The following is a 24656-nucleotide window of genomic DNA, read 5'->3' as shown; positions in this document are numbered from 1 at the left end:
GAGCTGAGGAAGTTCAGCAGTGAGAAGATGGTGTCATGTACACTGCAGGTGGGGGCAGGGAAGAGAGGGTTTTAGCATTTTTAGGGGGCAGCTACTTAGAAGGTGACTTTCTGAAAACAATATTTAATACCAGCAGTTACTGTTTTCAAACTCTAATTCCCATGTCATCAAACTAGCAACCCAGTCCAGTTGTAGAAAAACTGTATCTTCTTCTTGTGAGAAATTGATATCGTGAGTTAGATGCTGCCCAAACTTCTTTGGCATAAGAGCTGTTAGTCATTTCAAATAGGACTGTTTATTACCACCCTATGGAGCATTTTCTATTCTCTCTGAGAATGGCATCCAATACCAGCAATGAGCACCTTAGGCTCCTTCACCTGGTAAAATTTGGGTACCAGGCAAGAATTCCTGGGTTAGGTTGTTACACTCTTCATCTTTGGGATCCCCAGAGCAGCCAAATACTAAGAGCAACTCCTAAGCCACTGTGGGTCACTGTGTTAGTCACAAACTATCCCAATGCCTACATGGTCCCGTCAGAACAATGGTCATGACATGTGCATTTTAAAAGTTTTGAATAGGGGCGCCTGGGTGGCGCAGTCGGTTAAGCGTCTGACTTCAGCCAGGTCACGATCTCACGGTCCGTGAGTTCGAGCCCCGCGTCAGGCTCTGGGCTGATGGCTCGGAGCCTGGAGCCTGTTTCAGATTCTGTGTCTCCGTCTCTCTCTGCCCCTCCCCCGTTCATGCTCTGTCTCTCTCTGTCCCAAAAATAAATAAAAAATGTTGAAAAAAAAAATTTTTTTTTAAGTTTTGAATAATTAGGGGTACCTGGGTGGATCAGGTCATGATCTCGCCTAGAGTTTGAGCCCCACATCCAGCTCTGTGCTGACAGTTCAGAGCCTGGAGCCTGTTTCAGATTCTGTGTGTGTGTGTCTCTCTCTGCCCCTCCCCGGCTCGTGCTCTGTCTCTCTCAAAAATAAACCTTACAAAAATGTTTTTAAGCTCTGAATAATTGCAACGCAAATGTTATTTATTTCTCCTATCTTATCTATAAAAAGTAACTGTAAGACACAATAGTAAGGTCTTCTAAAACCATTAATTTATATGTTTATATACTTAGATTTATGAATATACCACCACTACAATACTATGGTTGATAATAGCTAAAATTTACTTGAGTACTTAATATTTACCAAGTAATGTTTCATTTAAGCTGGCAGCTACTTTAAGGGATAAATTCTGTCACTAACCCCACTTTATAGATAAGGAAACCTAGACCCAGAAAGGTGAACAGTCTTTCTCGCCTGAAGCATTATAGCTAATACAAGATGAGCTGGTCTTTGAACCTAACCTGACTGCTCTCTGACTCTGCATGGTAAAAGAACTGTTTGAGGTCTGTTTACCCTGACTTACAGAAGTGTTTTAAGTATGACACATTTTCATTTTTGAAAACTATGCTTGAGCCCTAACACCTGACTTATGCTTTATTTTATCAGAAAAGTATTAAAATCTCACTTAAGAGTCCATTTTTTTAAAAAGAAAAGTTCTTGGGGTGCCTAAGTGGCTGAGTCAGTTAAGCATGCAACTTCAAATAAGGTCATGGTCTTATAGTTCATGAGTTCAAGCCTTGCATTGGGCTGTGCTGTCAGCCCAGGGCCTGCTTTGGATTCTTTGTCTCCATCTCTCTCTGCCCCTTCCCTGCTCCCTCTTTCTCTCTCTCTCAAAAATAATATACATTAAATTAAAAAAAAAAAAAAAAAAGAGGGACACCTGGGTGGCTCAGTCACTTAGGCGTCTGACTTCAGCTCAGGTTATGATCTCACAGTTCCTGAGTTTGAGCCCCGCGTCAGGCTGTCTGCTATCAGCATGGACCATGTTTTGGATCCTCTGTCCCCGTCTCTCTCAGCCCCACCTCTCTCTCTATCAAAAATAAATGTTAAAAAAAATAGTTCTCAAAATATGAATAAAGGCTTAAATTTTTTTATCGAGTACCTACTACACCAAGTACTTTGCATAAGTAATCACACTTATGTAAAATAAGCATCATCAACTCAACTTGGATAAAGAAACAGTCACAAAGTCACTAAGCTGGAAAGTGTCAAACCTGGGTCCACCTAACTCCAAAGCCTAGATCCTTCTACTACATTACATATTAAATATTTCTTTTTTTTAACGTTTATTCACTTTTTGAGAGACAGAGACAGAGTGTGAACAGGGCAGGGGCAGAGAGAGAGGGAGACACAGAATCAGAAGCAGGCTGTCAGCACAGAGCCCAACACAGGGCTCGAACCAATGAACTGTGAGATCATGACCTGAGCTGAAGTCGGATGCTCAACCGACTGAGCCACCCAGGCTCCCCTACTACATTACATATTAAACAGTAAATCCAAAGTACAAGTAATTTTAGTCATAATGCTTTATCTAAAAATGGTTTCACTCTCTGCTATAGTTAAGAGAAACAAAAGTTTTGTTTAAAAATGGAAATGCCAGGGGGGCTCCTTGGTGGCTCAGTTGGTTAAGCGGCCGACTTCAGCTCAGGTCATGATCTCACAGTCTGTGAGTTTAAGCCCTGCATCGGGATCTGTGCTGATAGCTCAGAGCCTGGAGCTGCTTCCAATTCTGTGTTTCCCTCTCTCTCTGCCCCTCCCCTGCTTGCTCTCTCTCTCTCAAAACTAATAAACATTAAAAAAAAAAAAGTTAAAAAAAAATAAAAATGGAAATGCCATGTACTTTGTAAAGAAATATTTTTCTTAAATCTAGTATGCTGATTTTCACCCATGCATCTCTGTAAATACCTTTTATCTCCTAGTAGCTTTTCCGAATATTTAGGCCTAATATTTCTGTGACGACAATTTAGAGTTCACTAAGGCAAGCTGAGAGAAAGCCATCATTCTATCATCTTTAAACTCTTACTTATGTTAAATTAGAGACATAAACCTATCAGACTACACAAAACACTGAACGATTCCAGAATAATCAAATTTGCTACATTTAACCTTTGCTTTTTAATGGACTATCTCCAAGCTTAAACTTTCAATATATATCACACTCAAAGTAATGGTTAGGTTGTCATTTGCTGAGAAATCTCTAAAAGTGCTTAGTTTAACAGTTTCAATTTCTACAAAACTGTTGAATTTGAATTTTTTCAGCCAGTGCTGTATCATTTCAACAAATAATTTCTGGTTCTTATCATGTGCGAGTCACTGTTTTGGGAAATCTGTGGGATGTAATGATACAAAAGGAAGGCAGGATAGCTCACTTGTGAAGACCTGGAGCCTCTGCAGTTAGACAGGCCTGAGTTAAAATCTTAGCTCCATCACTTATTAGCTATGAGGCCTTGGGCAAGTTACTTAACTCTTCTAAGGCTCAGTTTCCACATCTCCAAAATATCTAAAACAACAGCAACTAGGGCGCCTGGGTGGCTCAGTGAGTTAAGCATCCGATTTCGGCTCAGGTCATGATCTCACCGTTTGTGGGTCTGAGCCCCGCATCGGGCTCTGTGCTGTCAGCTCAGAGCCTGCTTTGGATCCTCGGTCCCCCTCTCTCTGTGCCCCTCCCCCACTTGTACTCAGCTCTCTTTCTCTCTCTCTCAAAAATAAATAAACATTTAAAAAAATTTAAAAAAAATAACAACAGCAGCTATCTCAAAGGGTTTGGGGAATATTAAGTAAGAATAAGGTATGTGAAGTGCTGGCACAAAAGAATGAAATAAATATTAGTGGCTGCAATTATTACTATTATGTCCTCAAGTAATTTACAATCTCATTGAAGACCTCATATGAACATGTACTTGGGGGTACTTTTCCTGACTGAGGAACAAGCAAACTAAATCCCTGCCTTTTGTTTAACCATAACTAGCAAAAAGGCAATATACACATATCATATATTAAAAAATATGATTCTGATTTCTCAAACTATTAATATTCTCTTTTCTTATCACCTCAGTTATACATAAAATAACACTTCTATTCGAGATCTTTTATTGAGGCATCTACAAACACAGATAATATAGCTAGATGCTGTTTGTCTGCTCTATCATTAACAAGTTAAAGGAAATGGATGGCAAACAAAGTGCAATAAGTTTTACAGGGAACTTTTTTCCTTTGTTTTTGTTTTTAAGGATCTGAAGTCCTCATTTATCATACATAATCCTATTAAAATTATAAGGTTATAGTAAATTAGAAATTATAAGATAATAGTTTCCACTTTGAAAGACTTTATCAGGAATACCTTACAGCACACCTTTCTGTATGTCAATATTAAGATTTTTACTTGATAAAAAGGATGAAAGCACAAAATATCAGTCCTTTATGCGTCCATTACTTGTTTCCTGGACGCAAGGAAAGGCAAAAAGTAGATAGAGTTGAATTAATCAATATAATCACACAAACAAGAGGCAATGCTATGGAACGTAAGAGTTCTGAATCCTAAGTGTCCACTTCCTCTCCCATCCTCTATGGCTTTCTCTGGCTATTTCATGCTACTTATATTTGGAGAGTCAACTATTCTCCTTTCCTCAGTAGTGCTCATTTCAGAAGGTTTTGCCTAATGACTGAGGAGGTAGCAGCTTGTTGGTACTTTTTAGTTGGTACTCTAACTCCTGCCAGCTGTCTGATAGTGCCTTAAATTCAGTACAAATCATATTTTAAGTTGATCAGTATCACTTAGGTATTCATTTCCTGTGAACGTTAGATGTTACTGGGAGAGTGAAGTAGCAAATAAGATAATGTATTTAATGCACATAAGTACTGTACTCTCTTAAAACAAATTAAAGAAATAATAGCTATTAGTATAGGACCCGAAAGGTATATGATAAAATGGAACTATTGAGTTGCAGGGAAAAGACTTGTCTGTTAATCATGTTTTATCACTTATTAGTTCTGAAACCTTGGGAAAACTATTTAAATTCCTTAAATCTCAGTTTCCTTATCTGCAAAATGGGGACTATTTATATATTGTATTAAGTTGTAAGCATAGAAATTATGTAACCAAAATGTCTGACAATGTTTGGTACACTGTAAGGCTACTATTAGGAGGATGCTTCATAATAATGAGTGTAATAATTTCCATGGAAACAGAATAAATACAAGGCACTAATTTCTTTTTTTCCTTTTCATGGCCATGTCTAAATCCTAAAATTGCTCAGAAATCTTCAATATTTAAGGTTGACAACCTGGTATGTGAAATTCTCACTGCTTTTGCCAAGACCTCACCAAATCAAATCTAGCACAAACCACAAAGGCTTAGGCTGTTCTCATTCTCATAAATGTCAGGCAGTAACAGTAAAACAATAGGTCTAACGTTTATGACAATGTAAATGAGATTAAAAAAAAAAACAACTCCAGAAAACTACATAAACACTGCTGTTTAGAGTTTTAAATCATATTATCTTTTGATGGCTGCTATATGTTTTCTTTTGCATTACATTCCTTTAACTTGCTTGAAAGGTTCCTCGCTTTTGAGCAATCTCAAAGAAAACAGCAATAATGGATAGGTGGAGAAAATATTAAAAAGTTTAAACTTGTGGGATGCCTGGGTGACTCAGTCAGTCATGATCTGACTTCGGCTCAGGCCATGATCTCGCAGTTCGTGAGTTTGAGCCCCGTGTCGGACTCTGTGCTGACAGCTTGGAGCCTGTAGCCTGCTTCAGATTCTGTGTCTCTGTCTCTCTCTGCTCCCCATCCCACCCCCCCACCCCCCACTGCTTGTGCTCTCTCTCGCTCTCTCTGTCTCTCTTTCTGTCTCAAAAATAAACATTAAGAAAAATTTTTTTAAATCTAAATTTGTAATTGATATAATGTAGTAAGTAATTATTCTTAGTCATAAGAAATCACCTTAGAATGTCTTTAGTCTGTTCTTGGGAGGCATTTAAAAGTGTGTAATTAAACTCAATTTTCATACAACTTTCATTCTGCGTAAAGTACACCTATGATAGTTGGGTTGGCAGACTTTAATTATGAGAGTAATAAAAGGTTATGGTTTTTGCTTATCTGAAAGATTTCTAAGAAAAGACTGAAAAAGAAATTTTACATTTACCACCTAAAAGGCAGGAAAATAGAAAAACAATGATAAGTGCAATACACTACACTCTATTTCCTCAGAGATCTTATCCCCAGCAACTCAATCACCTATACCATAGATACTGACTCTTAAGAAATGGAAAGGACCTTGGGCCGCTGAGAGAAAGAACTCAAAATCAATGTACTTTACATATCCAACATTCCTGACTGTCGAATTATTTACAGTTCTTACTTCATTCACAGTTCTAACCAAGCTCATCTCTTTTATTTTCTAGTTCACATAAGATTGGAGAAAGCCAGGAATGAAAGGAGTAGTAGTTATAGATAGTCAAAAGAACAGTACTATAAAGCTATACCCATTAGCTAAGGGAAAAACAAAAAAAGAATAGCTATTAGAAGACTGACTGGGGCTTTTCAGCAAAGGAATACAAAAACTACATCAAAACTGATGCACCAGGTGATAGCTCAGCTTCTAACTTACACAACAAGTGCTACTTAGGACAGAAGAGATACATATGATTGATTGTATTTCCATCTAACAAAGAGAATAAAATAAAACATTTTATTCTTAAAGTCATAAAGCTTCAGCAATCTTGAAAACCTATCAACTGTATCTACAATGATGCTGGCTAATGAAACATAACTAGTTTTCCATCTCATCTCCCCAATCATATTTATTAAAAATAAAGGCAATGAAAATCCCATCTCTAATGCAGTATAACAATTTCCCTATGTCCAACTTAGTATTTCCTTACGTTATGTTCCCTTCTCAAAACAATGAGCTGAACTTATACAACTTAATACAAATACAATAATCTTGGGTTGTTAGATACTGCTAGGCAGCAGGATAAGAATTTTACAAATGCTCATTGTTAGTGTTCTTCATAAGAAAACTAGTAGGATAATGGCTCTTTTTTTTTAATTTAATTAAAAAACTTTTTTTAATCTTTTATTTATTTTTGAGAGAGAGAGAGAGAGAGAGAGAGAGAGAGAGAGAGAGAGAGATAGAGAGAGGGAGGGGACAGAGAATGTCAAGCAGGCTCCATACTGACAGGAGAGAGTCTGATGCAGGGCTCAAACTCAGGAACCATGAGATCATGACCTGAGCCACAGTCAGATGCTTAACCAACTGAGCCATGCAGGCACCCCAGGTAATGGCTTTGTAAGTGAACCTGTTCAGCTAATAATTCAGAGCCAGCAATGGTATGCTTACCATATAATATAGTTATTTAAAGATGCTTTGAATAAGTTAACTAATATTTAATATATGGACTGCAAATAGATAAACTTGATCTTCCCAACTTTCTTCCTAAATATAAAAAAGTATATATCCTGTAAAAAGATACTAAAATACATATTTAAGAACATCACTTACCTCATCACTTTCAGGCTGTGAAAACACAATCGGCTGGCCAGTATCTGAAGTTTCCCTTATATTAAGATGTAAGGGAATGTCCCCTAAAAGAGCCCACCAGACATCCATTAGCACTATAAAAGTTTATACAGGCATTTGGAATTTCACTTCAGAAAAAGTGAAACTTCAGAAAAAAACCAAAATTTTCATTCAAGTCAACTTGAATTATGACTATCCTCATATTGCTAAATCTCTAAAAGAGGAATTTCAAATGAAAATTAGGGGCAACATATTCCATTTGAGGGTAGTTCAGACATTGTATATGAGTATACAAGGTCTATATGGTAGCCAATCAAGGGATAAGGACTCTGATTTATTCTTTGCTGTGGGTCTTCCAGCAAGAAATGGCTTAGAAGACATTTGTAAAATTATTTCTCTCTGTAATTTCTGATATAGACACATCGTACTAAAGAACAAGAGGAAAATGAAGAGGGAAAGATGGGGAGACAAAGCCCCAAAAAAGAATAAATTATCTTCCTGAGGTTGGCAGATGAGTGAGCTAAGAGAACTGCCTGAAAGTAAGCCAGATCTGTTATCTCCGTGACCTGCCTCTTTATCATATCAAACTACTTTTCTTTATGTATTAATCTATATAGCATTATATATAACTTGTGAGCTTGATGAGATCTCAGCAAGTATATAAGACCTCTACTACAGAGACTTGTCAGAAAGATTGTGTGTCTCTCCTGAGGATATGTTACTATCAGGTGGTAGAATTTAGGGCGAAAATGCTCTGATCCATAGTCCAGTTGACTCCACCATACCTTCACAAATGAAGCCTTTCAAAAGGCTTAGACTTAAAATGCTGTAAATGGAGTCTTAAGTAGAAGAGTTGACTCATCATGGTACTGAGCATTCTTAGAACAATTCCAAATCCATGCAAAGGTTACTGAAACCTGTGTGTATGTGAGCATGTTTATGCAAAATAAGGCATTCAGCACCATGCCAGGCTACTTAAATAAAGCAGAAGTATATGTTACAAAATTACAAACCTATTATAATTTATATTATGAAGTGCATAGAGGAACGGGTAATTCATGCTCCTCTTGTCAGCAAATTCGGGGATTTTAATCAACTCTTTAAATCTTTCCTAAATGTTCAATAGCCAAATGACAAAATACACGAATATTTCAGTAGTCATTTAAATTTGATGTCTATTCTATAGATCAACTTAAGCCTGTAAGAAACTGTCACAGGGGTAGGGGAAAATATGTTATATAAAATTCTTAGAAACCCATAAAGTTTTTTCTCTTGATTTATGCCATTATAGTAAGGAAACCTGAATGTTTTCATTTCTACTGCAATAATGGAAGAAAAAAGGCACAACCTTCTCCTTTATATAGGCACCTATCAATATAGTTTCTGACTTTCTATCTATAAGCACAGAAGAGTTGATCAAGAAAGAGGAAAACCTTTTTAGAAAACAGGTGGCACACCATAGTGAGAGTGGTAATGGGCTAACAGTTGCATAACAAAGGAGGAGAAAAAGGAGTAATGGTATGAAGAGTGGGTAAAATGCAGTCTGGCCTTGAAACGCACCTTTAAGGGGCTAGGTCTGAAAGAAGCAAGGGCATATTTCAGAGACACAACTGTTACAGAGAAAGTTCTGAGAGCCATTTTCCCAAATAATTATTTAGTGCAGCCCAATGGATGAAAATAAATTAAGAGGCAGCCCAGGAGTCAGTAAAGGACATATTAGGGCCCCCGGGAAGTTCAACCAGCCAGGAGGCCATAACTGGGAGAGCTCTTTCCCTGACTTCAGTTCCTTTTTCCTGACTACAACCTCTTTGTTATTGAAGCTCCTGCTCCAGATCATGGAAGTCTCATTGGGCCCCATGACTGCATTAAAAGGAAGAGATGTGCCCTGAGTTGGGATTCCAAATTAGTTTTTCCATAACACTGTTAGATACAGCCATCTATAAACACTATCCATTTTTTGTGATCAGTAATCAGTATTTCTGACACATTCTCAGGGTAACTACACATTTGTGAGCTCTTGGTTAAAATGTAACTTAGTGTGATTGCTTCTCTAAGAGATATATTTCAAATTCTAAATAAATGATTTACAATATTGTCTATCATACCACCCATTTATAAATCAGGGAATTATAATGTTGTCAGCATAATTCAATAGCGCCATTATAATTACACATTTACTTTATTACATAAGTGTATGTCAATCTGTTGTTATTATGCAGATTTGGGAAATTGAACTTTCTAGGTTAGTTAAATAAAAAACAGTTGCAGAGTATAATTAGTGGCTATAATTAAAGCAACGTATCATAACATTAGTATTCACCTGGTACTGTGGTGGCTGCTACAGTACAAATGCATAATAACAATAACACACTTAACATCAACTTTTAGAAGTTTAATTATAATAAACAATGTTGTGAAATTCCTTGATCTCTAAGGGATCTTAATTGTTAACTTCCTAAAACTAATAATTCACTCTATTCCTCCCTTATTCAGCATCTAACATCTGCCTTTGCCCAGAACAGAAACTCATTCATAATGAAAATTATCAACACATGTTTCATAAAATGTCCATTAAGTTACTTGTAGATTTTCCAAAAATCATGTTTTATCTAAAATCTGTGTTTTGCTCACTTAACACATGAGTTCACTTCTCATAACACTAATTAATCCTTCAATTCAGTAACGTGAATGGTATGTACAATGTAAATTTCAGGTACTATATTTCACAGACATGGCAAACACATTATAAAAAGATTACAGAAAACAGAAAATATTATCTTTCTAGAGCAAAAGGACTGATAAATTCAGAACTTATCAGAAAGGCATTTTTTCATATGCACCAAGAACTGACACTTTCAAAGGTTGCTACAACACACTGACCAGGTATTTTCATATGCCTATCTGTTTATACTGAGAGATATGTTCTCAGCTTAGCAAACAAAGTGATGACCATTATTTAAAATAAGGACTTCAAATTATAAAACTCAGACCACAAAACTCTTCTCAAACTCAATTATAGGCAGTTCTTGCTTATGGTAAAAGTGACAATTGGCAGAACAAACCTCCTCTTCAAAAAGCCTCCCACTAATGAAATATATAAAGCCAAAGAAAGGTTAACGAACACATACGACTCCTTATACTTAAAACACAAAACTGAAGACAATTCATCATTTTCTGAGACACTCTTCATCATCATCTTATCCACACCTCCCCTTCTGCCATTTCCTCTGCAAAAGAATATCCTATGGTCTTACCTAGAACATCAAGATCAAGGGTCCGTGCTAGTCTTCTGGCACCATCAGCACCAAAAATATGAGTTTTATGTTTACATTTTGGACACTGGAAAACACTCATATTTTGGACAAGGCCCAGAACCTAGAATAACAAAAACCACTGAAATCAAAACAAAGTTAAACCAAATCTCAATCCATTATTTCAACAAGTTTTTACTGAGTGCCCACTGGGTTCTAGTGATACAATGATGAATAAGTTATTGTTTCTGCTCTAAAGGGAACTCACACGCTAGTGGGAGAGCAAGACACATGTAATTAACTTTAATAATGTGATAAATGTTAAAGAGATAAAAATAACAGGGATCAAAAAATTCTGTCTGGGAAGAATAAGAGGTATCTCTGAGCTGCCCACATTGCTCGGAATTGTTTCTTCAGGTTAAGGATGAGAATAAGGGTTGAGGCCTACAGCAGGAATTCTAGGTGGAAAGAAGAACACAAGCCAAGTCAGAGGAATGTAGCCACACATGGCCTATTTGGGCTACAAGCTAAGCGGGGGCAAGGGCAGAAGCTGGCTTGGTAAAGGGAGGTGAAGGTCAGATGGTTAACATGCTAGATGCCATTCACATGTTTCAGACTTTCTTCTTGAGACAACAGAAAACCACAAAAGGTTTTTCAAGTTGGAAAAATGGCCCAACAAAAGGTTTTTCAAGTTGAAAGATGATCGAGGTAATGTTACAAAATCAGACCCATTTTTTAGAAATTTAGCCCTGATAGCAATACAGAAAAACTAAGCAGAAACACAGGAAAATAAATAATTAAGAGGTTATTGTGAACAAAGCATCATAGTAAATAACACCTAACAAGTACTGAGTGCTTATTATATACCATGGGGTATATAATGGTTTAGATGAACTATCTTATTTACTCATCTCAAAAACTTTATGAGATGGGTATTTTATCATCCTCATTCCATAACTGAAAAAAAGGACACTTCTAGCAAAAAACTCTTGGCTCTTATCAGAATGTTATTATTTGAAATAAAAATTTAAAGTCTTACAGAAAGTGTCCATCTCTTTCTGAATTTCCTAACTTCTGGCATAAAAGAGATACTTTATAAACATTTGTTAAATAGACAGGTTCTGCAAATATAATCCTTATTCATATTTCTTTTAATCCCATTCTTTTTAAAAAATATTTGTTTGTTTATTTATTTATTGAGAGACAGAGATGGGGAGAGACAGAGAAATCCCAAGCAGGCTCCACATTTAGTATTTATTTATTTATTTATTTATTTATTTAGGGGGAGAGAGGGAAGGGGGAGAGGGAGGGAGAGAAAGAGATAAATCCCAAGCAGGCTCCCCACTTAGCATGGAGCCCGATGCAGGGCTTGATCCCATGACCATGAGATCATGACCTGAGCCAAAATCAAGAGTTGAATGCTTAAGTGACTGAGCCACCCAGGTGCCCCAATCCCATTTTCTCATTAATGGAAATTAAAGCAGTGCTTCGCTTCTAAAATAAAAATAAGGAAACACAATTATCAGAGGCTTAGAGATAACATGTCTATATCATCCTATCAATTCCACCAAAAAGATCATCATTACAGGAGGTATCTCTATTAGAACATGTGCATTTTAATTTTAAATGAAGGATAGCAGTGATAGTCTACAATGAAACATATAGATAAGGTGATCAAATTTATTCTTCTCTCTGAAAAGAGAAACAGAAAAGACTAAAGTTTTTCAGAACACATGCAAATGAAGACAAATTGTGAGGGACATACATTTGTAGCTAAGCATTTTCTAAGCATCGAATAGATGCCATTTTGCTGATGCAAAGTATTATAAAAAATAAATCACACTGTACTTTGGTAATTCAATACCATCTCCAAAAAGCCAGAAGAAAACACCGCTAATATCACACACCTTATTTCTTTATTCACTATGTCTATATAATATACCCATTGCTTGGGCAGTTTTACTGCCATTTATATTAAATGTGATATAGTCCCCTCACTGTAGAGCTTTCAACTTGAACATAAATACATCACTCAAGAAATGGGAGGGCGGTGCCTGGGTGGCTCAGTTGGTTAAGCATCTGACTCTTGATTTCGGCTCACGTCATGACCTCAGAGTTTGTGACTTGGAGTCCCACAGTGGGCTCCATGCTGACACTGCAGAGTTGGGTCAGGATTCTCTGTCGCCCTCTATGCCCCTTCTCTGCTGTCTCCCAATCTCTCTCTCTCAAAATAAATACATAAACGTAAAAAAAAAAAAAAAAAAAGAAAGAAAGAAAGAAAGAAAGAAAGAAAGAAAGAAAGAAAGAAAGAAAAGAAAAGAAATGGGAAAGGAAAAACAAATAATGTGAACACCTAGGTGAGGGTATACTCTAATTCAGAGAGAATGGAAAAAGCATCCCTACTCCACAATCTCTTAGACTCCCCAAAACAGAAAGGGATGGAGCAAGTATTTTCAATGTATATGATTAACGTATAAGTATCTTGTTACTGTTCTCTATGCCTCAGACATGTTCTCTATAAAGACCACAAAATGTCACAAACATAAAACTATAAGCAAACTCAATATTTAATGGGCTCCTATTATATGCCAGTTACCGGGCTAAGCGAAAGGGGTAGCATTCAGTGGTGAGCAAAACAGACTTGATCCTCACGCTCCTGGATAGAGAAATAGACTAAACAAATATTGCAAAAATCCACTTAAAAACTGGGAGAGCATCTCTGGAAGCAAGTACAGTGTATTATGAGAGTGTAGAACACAGAGGACAACATATCCTGGGAGACACAGAGGAGTTTCTTGAGGAAATATGTGACGTAGAAGTTAAAGAATAAAAAGGAGGAAAAACTCTCAAGATACAAGTAGGGAGAAGTCTCCTTCAAGGAATTGAAAAGCCAGCATGGTTGAGGAATGGTGTGAGTAGTGTGAGATTTTTCTAGCAGGACACAAAGCACTAAACATAAATAAAAAGTCATTTTGTTAAAGTGGTCATTAAAATTAATAACTAAATTGGAAGACACAAGAGAGAGTGCAAAGGCAAAGTATAAAGCAGGAGGTGGCATTTATAATACACATCCATGACACAGGGCTTTTATCTGGAATATATAAAGAATTCCACAAATCAGTAAGAAAAAGTCAGAAATTAAAAAATGGGCAAGACTTAACCAGCACTCCATAAAAGAGGATATGCAAAGACCAACAAATGTGAGAAAAAAGGGTTCAACTTCACTAATCATCAGAGAAATGCAAATTAGGACCACAATGAGATATCATGCATATAAGTTTTAAGACCTGATTAGAATAGATGAATGTCTATATGACTGTAACAACCACCAACACCAAATCTCCATGAGGACGGAGAGCAAGTAAAACTCACAGTTTCACCTGAGTGTAAACGGGTACGACCATTTTGGAAAACTGGCAGTTAATCTAAATAATTGATATATGTTTAGTTTCCACTATGGCATAGTAATTCTGCTCTCAGTTATACATTAACAGGAATGTGAACTTAACATTCAACAAAACACATGTACAAAAGTATTCACAAATAACACTAATTATTCCCAGATAGAAAATGACCAAATGGCCATCAACAGTAAAATGGACAAATAAATTGTGGCACAGTCACACAATGGAATGCAACATGGTAATGAAGTTTAAGCGAAATAAGCAACATGAAAGTATATACTTATTATTCCATTTACATAAAGTTTGCAAACAGGCAAAACTAATTTATGGTGTTATAATTTGGGTTCCACTTTGGGGAAACTATTATAAATAATGCTTCCATGAATGTTTTTATACATGTCTCCCCCTTTTTTTCTTTTTTTTTTTGCTAAGTATTTAGGTTACGCATGTTTAACTTCAGCAAAAAATGCCAGGTTTTCCAATAAAGTTCTACCAATTTACACTCCTCCCAGTAATGTATGAGAATTCCAGGTGTGACACAGCTTCACCAACATATGGTATCATCAGTCTTCTTTATTTTAGCAAGTATGGTGAGTCCATTGTGCTGGACTGTTCAAACTGTCAATGTGTTTATAATAGGAACTATATTTCCTAGAATCTTCCTTCATATATATGGCTCCTGGTTAAAGTTCCCTGAAAGTGGAATGAAAACCCGGAGGTGGCAGTGAAGCCTTAGGCATCACACTCTACTTTCCTTTGGTTAGAGCTAGTGAAAGAAAGATGCAGGAGTGTACGTGTATTCCAGTTTGCTCTCTTTCTTCCTGATGCTGTGCCCAGCTCTCCTTTGCACTGTGGCTTTAATTTGTGTTGCCATAATTATTAATGAAATTGAGCATATTTTTTAAGAATTTTATAATGTTTATTTATTTTTGAGAGAGAGAGACAGAGCGTGAACAGGGGAAGGCAGAGAAAGAGGGAGACACAGAATCCAAAGCAGGCTCCAGGCTCTGAGCTGTCAGCGCAGAGCCTGACACAGGGCACGAACTGCGAGATCATGAACCAAGCCAAAGTCGAACACTTAACCGACTGAGCCATCTAGGCACCCGAGCACATTTTTACATGTTTAATGGTCATTGTATATTCTCCTCTGTGAAATGCCTGTTCAGGATTCTTGTCTTTTTTTTTTCTATTGATCATGTGTTGTTGTTGTTGTTGTTTTTCATTGAATTGTAAGTATTCCTAGTATTTTAAAATATAATTCCTTTGTTTTTTTTTTAATTTTTTTTAAACATTTATTATTGAGAGACAGAGAGAGACAGAGTGTGAGCATGGGAGGGGCCGAGAGACAGGGAGATACAGAATCTGAAGCAGGTTCCAGGCTCTGAGCTGTCAGCACGGAGCCTGTCGCGGGGCTTGAACTCACAAACCAAGAGATCATGACCTGAACCGAAGTCAGACGCTCAACCAACTGAGCCACACAGGCGCCCCGAAAATATAATTCCTTTGTTGATTGATTCTCAACTTTGATACTGATTTCATGCAGAAATGATAATATTTTTAATATACTGAGTTAAGTATGTTATTAAAATTAAGGTCACCTGTTTTGTTTTGGTTTGTTTTCCTACATTTTAAAATATGGCTACTAAAGGGGCATCTGGGTGGCTTAGGCAGTAAAGCATCTAACTTTGGCTCAGGTCAAAAATCTCATGGTTCGTGGGTTTGAGCCCTGTGCTGGGATCTATGCTGGCAGCTTGGAGCCTGCTTCAGATTCTCTGTCTCCCTTTCTCTTTCTGCCCCTCCTCTGCTCCTGCTTTCTCTCACTCTCAAAAATAAATAAACATTAAAAATATATATACGGCAACTAACCATTTTTAAATCACATTTGTGGCTTGCATTACATTTCTGCTGGAAAGTACTGTTGTAGACAATTGAAGCATGACTACAGAATTTATTTTGGTAGTTCTCCTATTTAATGTTGCTTTAAGGTCCTAAAGATGCACAAAAACATTTATGAGGGCCAGTGATTTATGAATATTTTTAAAATTGAAGAAACATGAAACAGTTGCCTCCAAGACTATATAAGAAAGATAAACTGTCAAGTTTCTTTGCTTTTAGTTGAAATTATATCAACTGATTGTGATAACACACACATACATTTATTTGATTAATTAGAAAGAAAACATATTAAGATATGCAAAGTATGTGACAGACAACTTTTTCAAACCACGGGGTTAGTTGGAAGAAAACTTAAAAGAAAGCCTGGAGTGTTAAAAAGATTAGAAAACACTATGCTAGGTTTTAAAAAAGCAGTCCTCTATAATCAAAGAGTTTTGAACAGGGGCAGCTAATATAATAAGAAAGGACATCAGAACATCCAAATTACAATTTTGTTCATAAAAATTTTTCTTAAAAAGGAAAGATTTCATGTCCATGTGACAACTCTGTACTGCCTGCTCCCCCCCAAAAATGCCTTATATTGTGTGAATATTTCATGTATTGTTAGGCTGTTTGTTTATTATAGAGCTATTTTGTATAGCAGAAACATTAGAAAACAGATGCTTTGCCATAGCTTAATTTACATAATACCATTAAAATGCAGCTGCAAGCATGCTCAATCATTTTTTAATGTCTCATCAAAATATAACATGACTTTTTGTGTCAACTATACTCAAATAAAAAAATTTTAAAGAGAAAAAATGTATAAGATCCCGATCTCTTTTTACCTCAGCTAGTTTTACTGAAAGAAAGTAAATGCCACATGTCTGCTTAACATCAGCCACCACAAACCTTTTACACGTTACTTTTACGTTATTCCAATCCATCATTGGCTCAGAAGGGTACTTCTTTTATCAACTTAAAAAAAATTGACTCTCTTGAAATATCAACATTGCTTTGAAATATTGGATTTTTGTGTCCAACTGAATTGAATTAAGCAAGCTCAAAAGGCCTCAATTTTAATTTCTTCTTGGCATTTTAAATTCAGATTCAGGTAAGTAACAAGCAAGATTTTCAGGCTACTATGTAATCCAATTTCTCAAGGTTACAATCAGGTTAAATTCTTGCTGGTTGGAATTTGTCACAAGGATTACAAAATATGATTTAAGAAAAAAATGAGGAAGAGAAACTGTTAAATAGAAAATAAATAAAAATAACTGAAATAGATTAGATTCAGTTCTCCATTAGCCTTGAACCAGGTTTTAGTATATTCCTTGAAACGAGTGTACAAATATTATAATTTTTAAAAATGACATGGATGTTTTTGTTTTCTTTTTCAGAAGTAGTCTGGCATGGAAAGAACAATGAATGGGGAAATTCATGTTCTTCTCAGGACCAACTAAATAGCTGTGTGCCCATGAGGTGCAAACTCAACTTCTCTACATCTTGAATTCCAAAATGAGGGTTTATATTAAATGATGGTCTCTATAATAATGATCCCTAAAATCTACTACTAAAACAATAACATTCAGAGCCTCCCTTTATAGTGCCATGTATTAAGGTCTATGCTAAGTACTACATATATAATCTCATTTAACTGCCATTATAAACTATGAGATGGGTCACAAAACACTGAAGCTAAATTACTTGCTCAAGGTCAAACAGTTAGTAAATAACATAGCCAAAATTCAAACCAGCTGGGTCACTGCTTTGTATATGGAAGTCAATAAACAAGATGACAAGTAAATGGACTTGAGGATTTTGTTCATGGAACTAGGCGGTCTGAAACAATACTGAGGCAATATAGTCTGGGATAGTAATGAAGAGCACAGTTATAATGGAAGGCCTAATTTGAACCATTTTCACACTCACTGCTGCAATCCAACCTTAGATTTCATTTTCTTCTCCTGGTCATGGAATTCCCTTTCCCAAAAAACACCCTCATTATACCTCTCTTGACTCCTCCCCATTATTCAATCCACCCATTTCCTGCCCTAGACTGTCAGAAACCCAATGGTAAGCAAATTTAATGGAGACCTCTCTTGCTCCCTGAAATTTCTAAGCTTGTGGTATTCTCCCATGTCCATACTACTACAGTTTGGATTACTCAATTTTGGATAATCCACAGAAAAAGCAGTTAAAAATGTGGGCTCTGGAAAGCATACTGTTTGGGATAGGAGCCCAGATGCCCACTAAACTGACAGGTAACCTTATGTGAGTTATTTAATCTTCTTACCACAGTTTCCACATCTGCAAAATGAGAGAAAAAAATGTTATCTGTATCACAGGGTTGTGAGAGTTATTATTACTTTAATTCATGTAAATCACATAGAACAGCATTCTCAATAAAAACATTCATGGACTTGTGAGAGATCCTAAGGGAAGACACAAATGAGCATACAACTTTGGTCTCTGAGATGTAATAATGGTCAAGATGCAGACTGCTACCCAGTTTTATAAAGGTTACCAAAAAAGAAAAGTCACTCTTCTAAAAGTGGAAAAATTAACCAATTGTGAAGAAGGAAGCCACATGTGACACATCATGTGCAAACTAGTTAGTGTGTTCCTAGAAAGAATTCAAACGACACTTTGTAAAGCCTCTACAGCCAATAATGAAAGATTCTTCAAATACATCAAAGGTATGAAACTTCCCAGAGAACCAAATGAGACTATTTGATAATCACAGAGGAAAACATATTCAAAGAAGAAAGGAGAGAATAAATGTGTCACTTGCCTCTATTTTCACATAAGACTGCCTATTTTTTTTTTCAACGTTTTTTATTTATTTTTGGGACAGAGAGAGACAGAGCATGAACGGGGGAGGGACAGAGAGAGAGGGAGACACAGAATCGGAAACAGGCTCCAGGCTCCGAGCCATCAGCCCAGAGCCTGACGCGGGGCTCGAACTCACGGAACGTGAGATCGTGACCTGGCTGAAGTCGGACACTTAACTGACTGCGCCACCCAGGCGCCCCAAGACTGCCTATTTCTAAATTGTTTTTTTATGGCAGGTCAGCTCGAGGTATTAAATATAATTGGACTTTTGGGGTCTAACAGACAAACAAGATAGATGCTAAAAAAAGCTCTAAGATGTGTTTCATGAATACATGAGTTTTGAAGACATTCACAGGTGAAGGTGTGGAACCCCAGGTCCAAACAATTAACCTACTACCATAACTGGCCACTCTGCCAGAAAAATAATAAACCACAACTTTGATCCTCATTGTTGAGAACATTGTGTAGGGTCTGTGGTAATGAAAATGGAAAACAGTGGAAAATGGAAAGAAAACATTGATGGGAATCATCTAATTGAGGTTCTAAGATCATCTCATTTTTCTTAGAAGAAAATATAATCATTAACCCTTTCAAATAAATATTTAAAAGTTCCACACCACACTAGTATTTTTGGTTTCTCTGAATTTCTTGTTTTTAATCAGCAAGAAAAGTAAATCACAGGAAAAGCAAAATTCCTATCTCCCTTTTTTTAAAATAAATAAATATTCTCAAGGCTGAAATAGTTATAGAATTTTCAGGACTACTTACAAGGGAAAAAAAGGTAAGTTCAGTGACCAGCATTAGGCTATAATCTGTATTTTATTTCCAGGTCATCTGTAGCAGAGACAGGTAGCTTTGACCAAAGTCCATGGCCTCATCTTCATTGGCACATAACTAATCTAATTTTCTTGGGCTCCTTGAGAAATGTGACATATGATCACATGACTTTTAGTGAAGTGTGAGTAGAAATGTATGTATGTCTGGTCCATAAAAATCTCCATGTACACACCTCTGTTCCATTTCCCCCCCTGGCTGGCTCAAAAGAGGATGGCCCCAAAGGTGGGTTTAGAACTCACATGTGAAAATGGCAGAGGCTACAGCAGCTTAAATGACTTCCTGGAAGAAGACCACCCTGCTCACCTGTTCATCTATGAGTACCGTTACATGAGCAAGAAATAAACTTCTATTGTATTTGCATCATTATATATTTTGAAGTTTATCTGTGACAGCAATTAACATGTATTAAATAATGCAAATTTAAATTAACATAGAATTTTAGACTCTATATAACTTTAGCAACTAATCTATATGAAAAGAATGGTTTAGGCTCAACTAAAGTACTCAAGGAATAAGGAAATCTCAAAGACACTATGCATCTAAGGTGTAAAAAATTTCTTGTTAACATTCTTATTAGAAAATAAAGGACTAGTCAAAACACGTAGGCCAAATACATAAATATCTATGAAATGTATCTGTTTCATGATAACATTCTGAAAGTAATTATAATAAGCAACATTAATCGACATTTTATATTTACATTATTGGTTGTTTCAGCTTGTGCTGAACACTGTACTAAGCTTTTTACATGCATTATCTCATTTATTTCTCTTCTCAATCCTCTGAGGGAAATGGTACTATAATTCTCATATTCTGAATTAAGTAACTTGCAGAGGTCATACAGCAACAAAGTGACAGACCTAGGATTTGAACTCTAGCATTCAGATTCCTGAGCTTACTCTCTTTACCACTATGCAAAAATGCCACTGTAAGTAGCACCCTATTGCCTAAAAAAATTATAATAGAATTTCTAAAGGAATTTAATTTGTAACCATAAAAGAAGTTATATACTTATTAAAGAATATAGCTCTCTCAGGGCTAAAAAATATCAATCTATGTATAAGAGGCTACAAATATACAGATTAATAAATCTGTTTCTGTGAGGAGAAGGGATGGTCACATACATCATGTGATGTGAACAGTACTAAAAAGGCCAACACCAAATCATTTGCTCCACCAGTCTCTTCCTTGCCAAACAGTTTTAAATCACAACCCTCATAGAGAATAAGGGCAGGGATTTGTGACTGAGAATCTAATGTCTTATTTCTACCTCACTGTCATCTTCAGCAAAAAACTAGCTCCTGGTAGATTTATTAATATGGCAGCCTAACTCTCAAAATCCCTTAGATTTCTGCCATTTTTTTTTTTCTAACCACCCTACCTCATGTAATCAATTGCCAAGCCTGGCAATTCTTCCTTCAAAACGTCCACCACATTTATTCCCCTTTCCATTTTCAGTGCTGTTATACTACATCAGACCCTTACTTCCTATCACCTACAGTGGTATTTTTCCAAATTATTAAAACTATCTTACCATAAGAGAAATATTTTAAGTGTTAATCAATACAAATGTACACTTCTATGTATTGACAACTGAGACCAAATCTTTATGAAATAATACTTTCTCTTTTTAAGAGCAATTAACCCGGATATTGAAACCTTTGGTTTCATCCCTCACAGTACTGGTTTCATGACTCATTGGTGGGTTACAACCTGCAGTTTGAGTAACTCTGACCATTGCAAATGCTTCCTTCATGCCTCCACACTCTCCTGGCTCCTGTCCTTTCTATTCATTTCCACCAAATTAAGTCTTTTTAAAGTTCTATTCAAATCAATTATTTCCTTTCCCACATTCTTTATGGACTCCTCTAAAAATCTCAAGAACAAAGTCTAAATCCTTAGCTCAGCTGTTAAAGCTCTACCAAACCTGGGCCTAGTATAACTGCCAAACATTACCTCAACTATAGAGAAACTGAACAACCCTGAACACAACTTGTGATGTCCTGATTCTTTTCAGACTCACTTCTGTCCCTCCAGTCCCCTGCGATAGCTATGAAAATCCTATTCCATTCATTTAATCTGTATATGTTTAGTAAGCAACAATATGTTCTTGGCACAGAGGGAGGTAAGGAGTCCCTTCACTCAGAGCTTATAGTCTGGCACTACAAATGTGAAAGTACTGACAAATATGAAAACAGTTAAAAAGGAGAAATAGAGTGTTACTAGATCATGCACTAGAAAGAATTCACCTAGTTAACAGGGACAGGGCAGTCTCCCAGAAAAAGAACCATTTAATCTAAGTACCAAAGGATAAAAAGGAGCTACTAAGTTAAAAAAAAAAATGAGGGTAAGTTAAAAAAAAAAAGTGGTTCTCATGTGGAGAAACAGCATGCTCAAGGCCATGAAGAAAGAAACTTTGTGGCAATCTAAAATACATGGAAGATGACCAGTTTCACTGTAGTAGAGAGAATGCAAGGCAGAGTGACCTGTGAGCTGGGGAATAAAGACAATAGCAGATTGTGGCTGGCGTTATATCCAAGGTCAAATGTCCATATAAGTATTTACCTTAGGCCTATCATACACTTGGTAATTGAGTATTTAAGAATATTTAAGGCATGTTTTCTTGCCCTCCAGGAATTCACATTCTTCTGTGGAGACTGACAGGTAAACTGTAGTGGGATAAGAGTCAAACTAGGTATATGATACAGTAGTTCAGAGAAAGATTAACCTTTTCTGGGAATTTGGGAAAAGCTTTCCAGAGAAAGTAAATTTCCTGAGCAAGAATTTGAAACATGCATATGAGTTCCCAAGCTAACAATGGCTTATCAGGCAAGGGACTAGGATATGCAAAATAACAGGGGCATAGAAAAAATCATGACTTTTCCATGAAAGCCCTACTTAATAGCCCAGAGAAGAAAGTTTCTCATGCTCCTCAGAATTCAGGGCACCTTCACCATAATGGAGCTAGTCCACAGGACCATAAGGAACTTAACAGAAAAGGCTTCATCCCTTTTTTTTTTTTTTTTTTTAGTCACCAAGGGAACTTATCACAGTACTTTGCTTATGGAAGGCATTCAATATGAGTAAATACATATTTGTAGAATAAGCTATCTACTGAATTAAAATTAAGGGTTCATTACCTATAGAAAGAGTAAGAGAAGAAACATACTTTAATATAATATTCAGGAGCTGGTAAAGAGACTGCCCAAGAAGGAAGGGCTGGAGAGTGAAATCCCTGTAACTCTAAAAGTTCAAATGGTAAGGGAAGGACTCTAAACTGAGGTGCCTGGACCTCCCTTGTACAAGAAGCAACAAAAATGTGTTAGAATGTCACAAGGCAAAAAGTACTCACTGTTAAAAATGTGTAAAGTTAAAAAAATTTGTTTTAACTTATTTGTTTTGTGTGTGTATGCATGTGTGTGTGTGAGAAAGGGAGAGGGAGGGGTGGGGAGTGCTCATGCTTAGGGGAAAGGCAGAGAGAGAGGGAGAGAGGGAGCGAGAGAATCCCAAGCAGGCTCCACGCTGTTAGTGCAGAGCTGAACCCATGAGATCATGACCTGAGTCGAAATTAAGAGTCAGACAGATGCTTAACCAACTGAGCCACAGAGATGCCCCTGAAAAAAATTTATTGTTTAAAAAAAAACAGTCTACCTACAAACACTGAAATAATCAAGGATTTGGCAGAGTTGATATGATTTCAGGCAGAGAACAGAGAATTTAATAGTTCATTTCTTCTTCTCCTTCCCTTATCCAAGCCTTGAGTTTTAAGAAAGCATTTAAATTAACTTCAAAATGTTCTTGTAGACATTACTAAACTCTGTCCATACCAATGAATTCCAATGACATCATTGTTTCCATGGTAACTAATGCACTTCAAAAAGGGAAAAAAAAAACAGAAAGCAAGACTAAAGACCAGGCAACAATGAAATAAAGTGGTATAAACAAAGCATAACATTTCTTCTTTGCATTTATGGAACACATTCTAATTTCAGATGCTTTATGATTACTTAGACTCCAAGGCTCTTAAATGCCAGAAGTATCTCAGAGGTCATCAAATCTACATCCCACACATAACCAGGATCCCCTTTACAATGTAGCTGCACCATGGTTGTCCCAGTGTTTACAGAGCTCATTGCTGCAAAGTTCTCACTCATTCACTTGCAAAGATTACTGAGCACCTTGTTCTGAAATGATTAACATATTTTACCTCCTTTAAAAATTTTTCTTGTTTAGGGGTGCCTGGGTGGCTCAATCAGTTAAGCATCTGACTCCTGATTTTGGCGCAGGTCATTATCTCACAGTTCATGAGTTTCAGTCCCACATTGGGCTCCACACCGCCAATGCAGAACCTGCTTGGGATTCTCTCTCTCCCACTCTCTCTGCCCCCACCCTGTGCGCGCTCTCTCTCTCTCTCTCTTTCTCTCTCTCCAAAAATAAATAAATTAACATTAAAAAATTTTCCCTCTTGTTTAGAGGGCAAATAATTGAAACATAGGGGTGAAATAAAGAGGGCTATTATAAAGATACAGGATGATGTCAAAAAAGCTAACTTGGGATTATGCAGTTCTGATGACTTTTACATCTATTCCACTTCAGCCCCACACACCCATGACCAACCACATCTGGGACCTTGTCATTACCCAGAAGTGTTCCAACTCTGCATACATAAACTGCAACATTTACTTTCTGATCACAAACAGCTCTTTCACTCCCTGGCTAATCCTGCACTAGTCCTATGAGCTTTTTGCAGCCCAAGATCCTGCATGTGAAATATTTCCTCACTGTATTTCCTTGCTTCTATTCTTCAGTGGCACCCACCTAGAAATAGCCTAACCTGGACTTAGTGACCATCCCTCTTTCCCGCTGTTATGTTCCATAGGACTCTGCCTCACCCTTTCTTCCAGAGTCTAGAGAAAAATCTGTTGGAACAATTAAGATTGTTTGCCTCTTTACTTATAGGGCAATATATATCAAGTGCTGCAGGTAAGTGAAAATAACATAAAAGACTAAAAGATACATACACTGAATCTGTCATTAGATCCCA

At 36.7% G+C, this 24656-nt stretch overlaps 1 protein-coding gene across 6 annotated transcripts in view; it reads right to left on the bottom strand.

Annotated features, from left to right (window-relative positions):
* Positions 1–24656, bottom strand: part of NUBPL (NUBP iron-sulfur cluster assembly factor, mitochondrial) — a 240162-nt gene that overhangs the window by 1908 nt on the left and 213598 nt on the right. For all 6 annotated transcript variants that reach the window (XM_058738760.1, XM_058738761.1, XM_058738764.1 and 3 more), the window contains 2 exons: positions 10665–10785; positions 7393–7475 (listed from right to left, as the gene is read on the bottom strand). In XM_058738760.1, the coding sequence (XP_058594743.1) occupies positions 7393–7475; positions 10665–10785 (204 nt within the window). The remainder of the gene's footprint in view (positions 1–7392; positions 7476–10664; positions 10786–24656) is intronic.

This window comes from Neofelis nebulosa, chromosome 7 (assembly GCF_028018385.1).
Source record: "Neofelis nebulosa isolate mNeoNeb1 chromosome 7, mNeoNeb1.pri, whole genome shotgun sequence".
NCBI lineage: Eukaryota > Metazoa > Chordata > Mammalia > Carnivora > Felidae > Neofelis > Neofelis nebulosa.
Note: the sequence above shows the minus strand (reverse complement) of the source record. Positions and strands in the feature narration are given on the sequence as shown.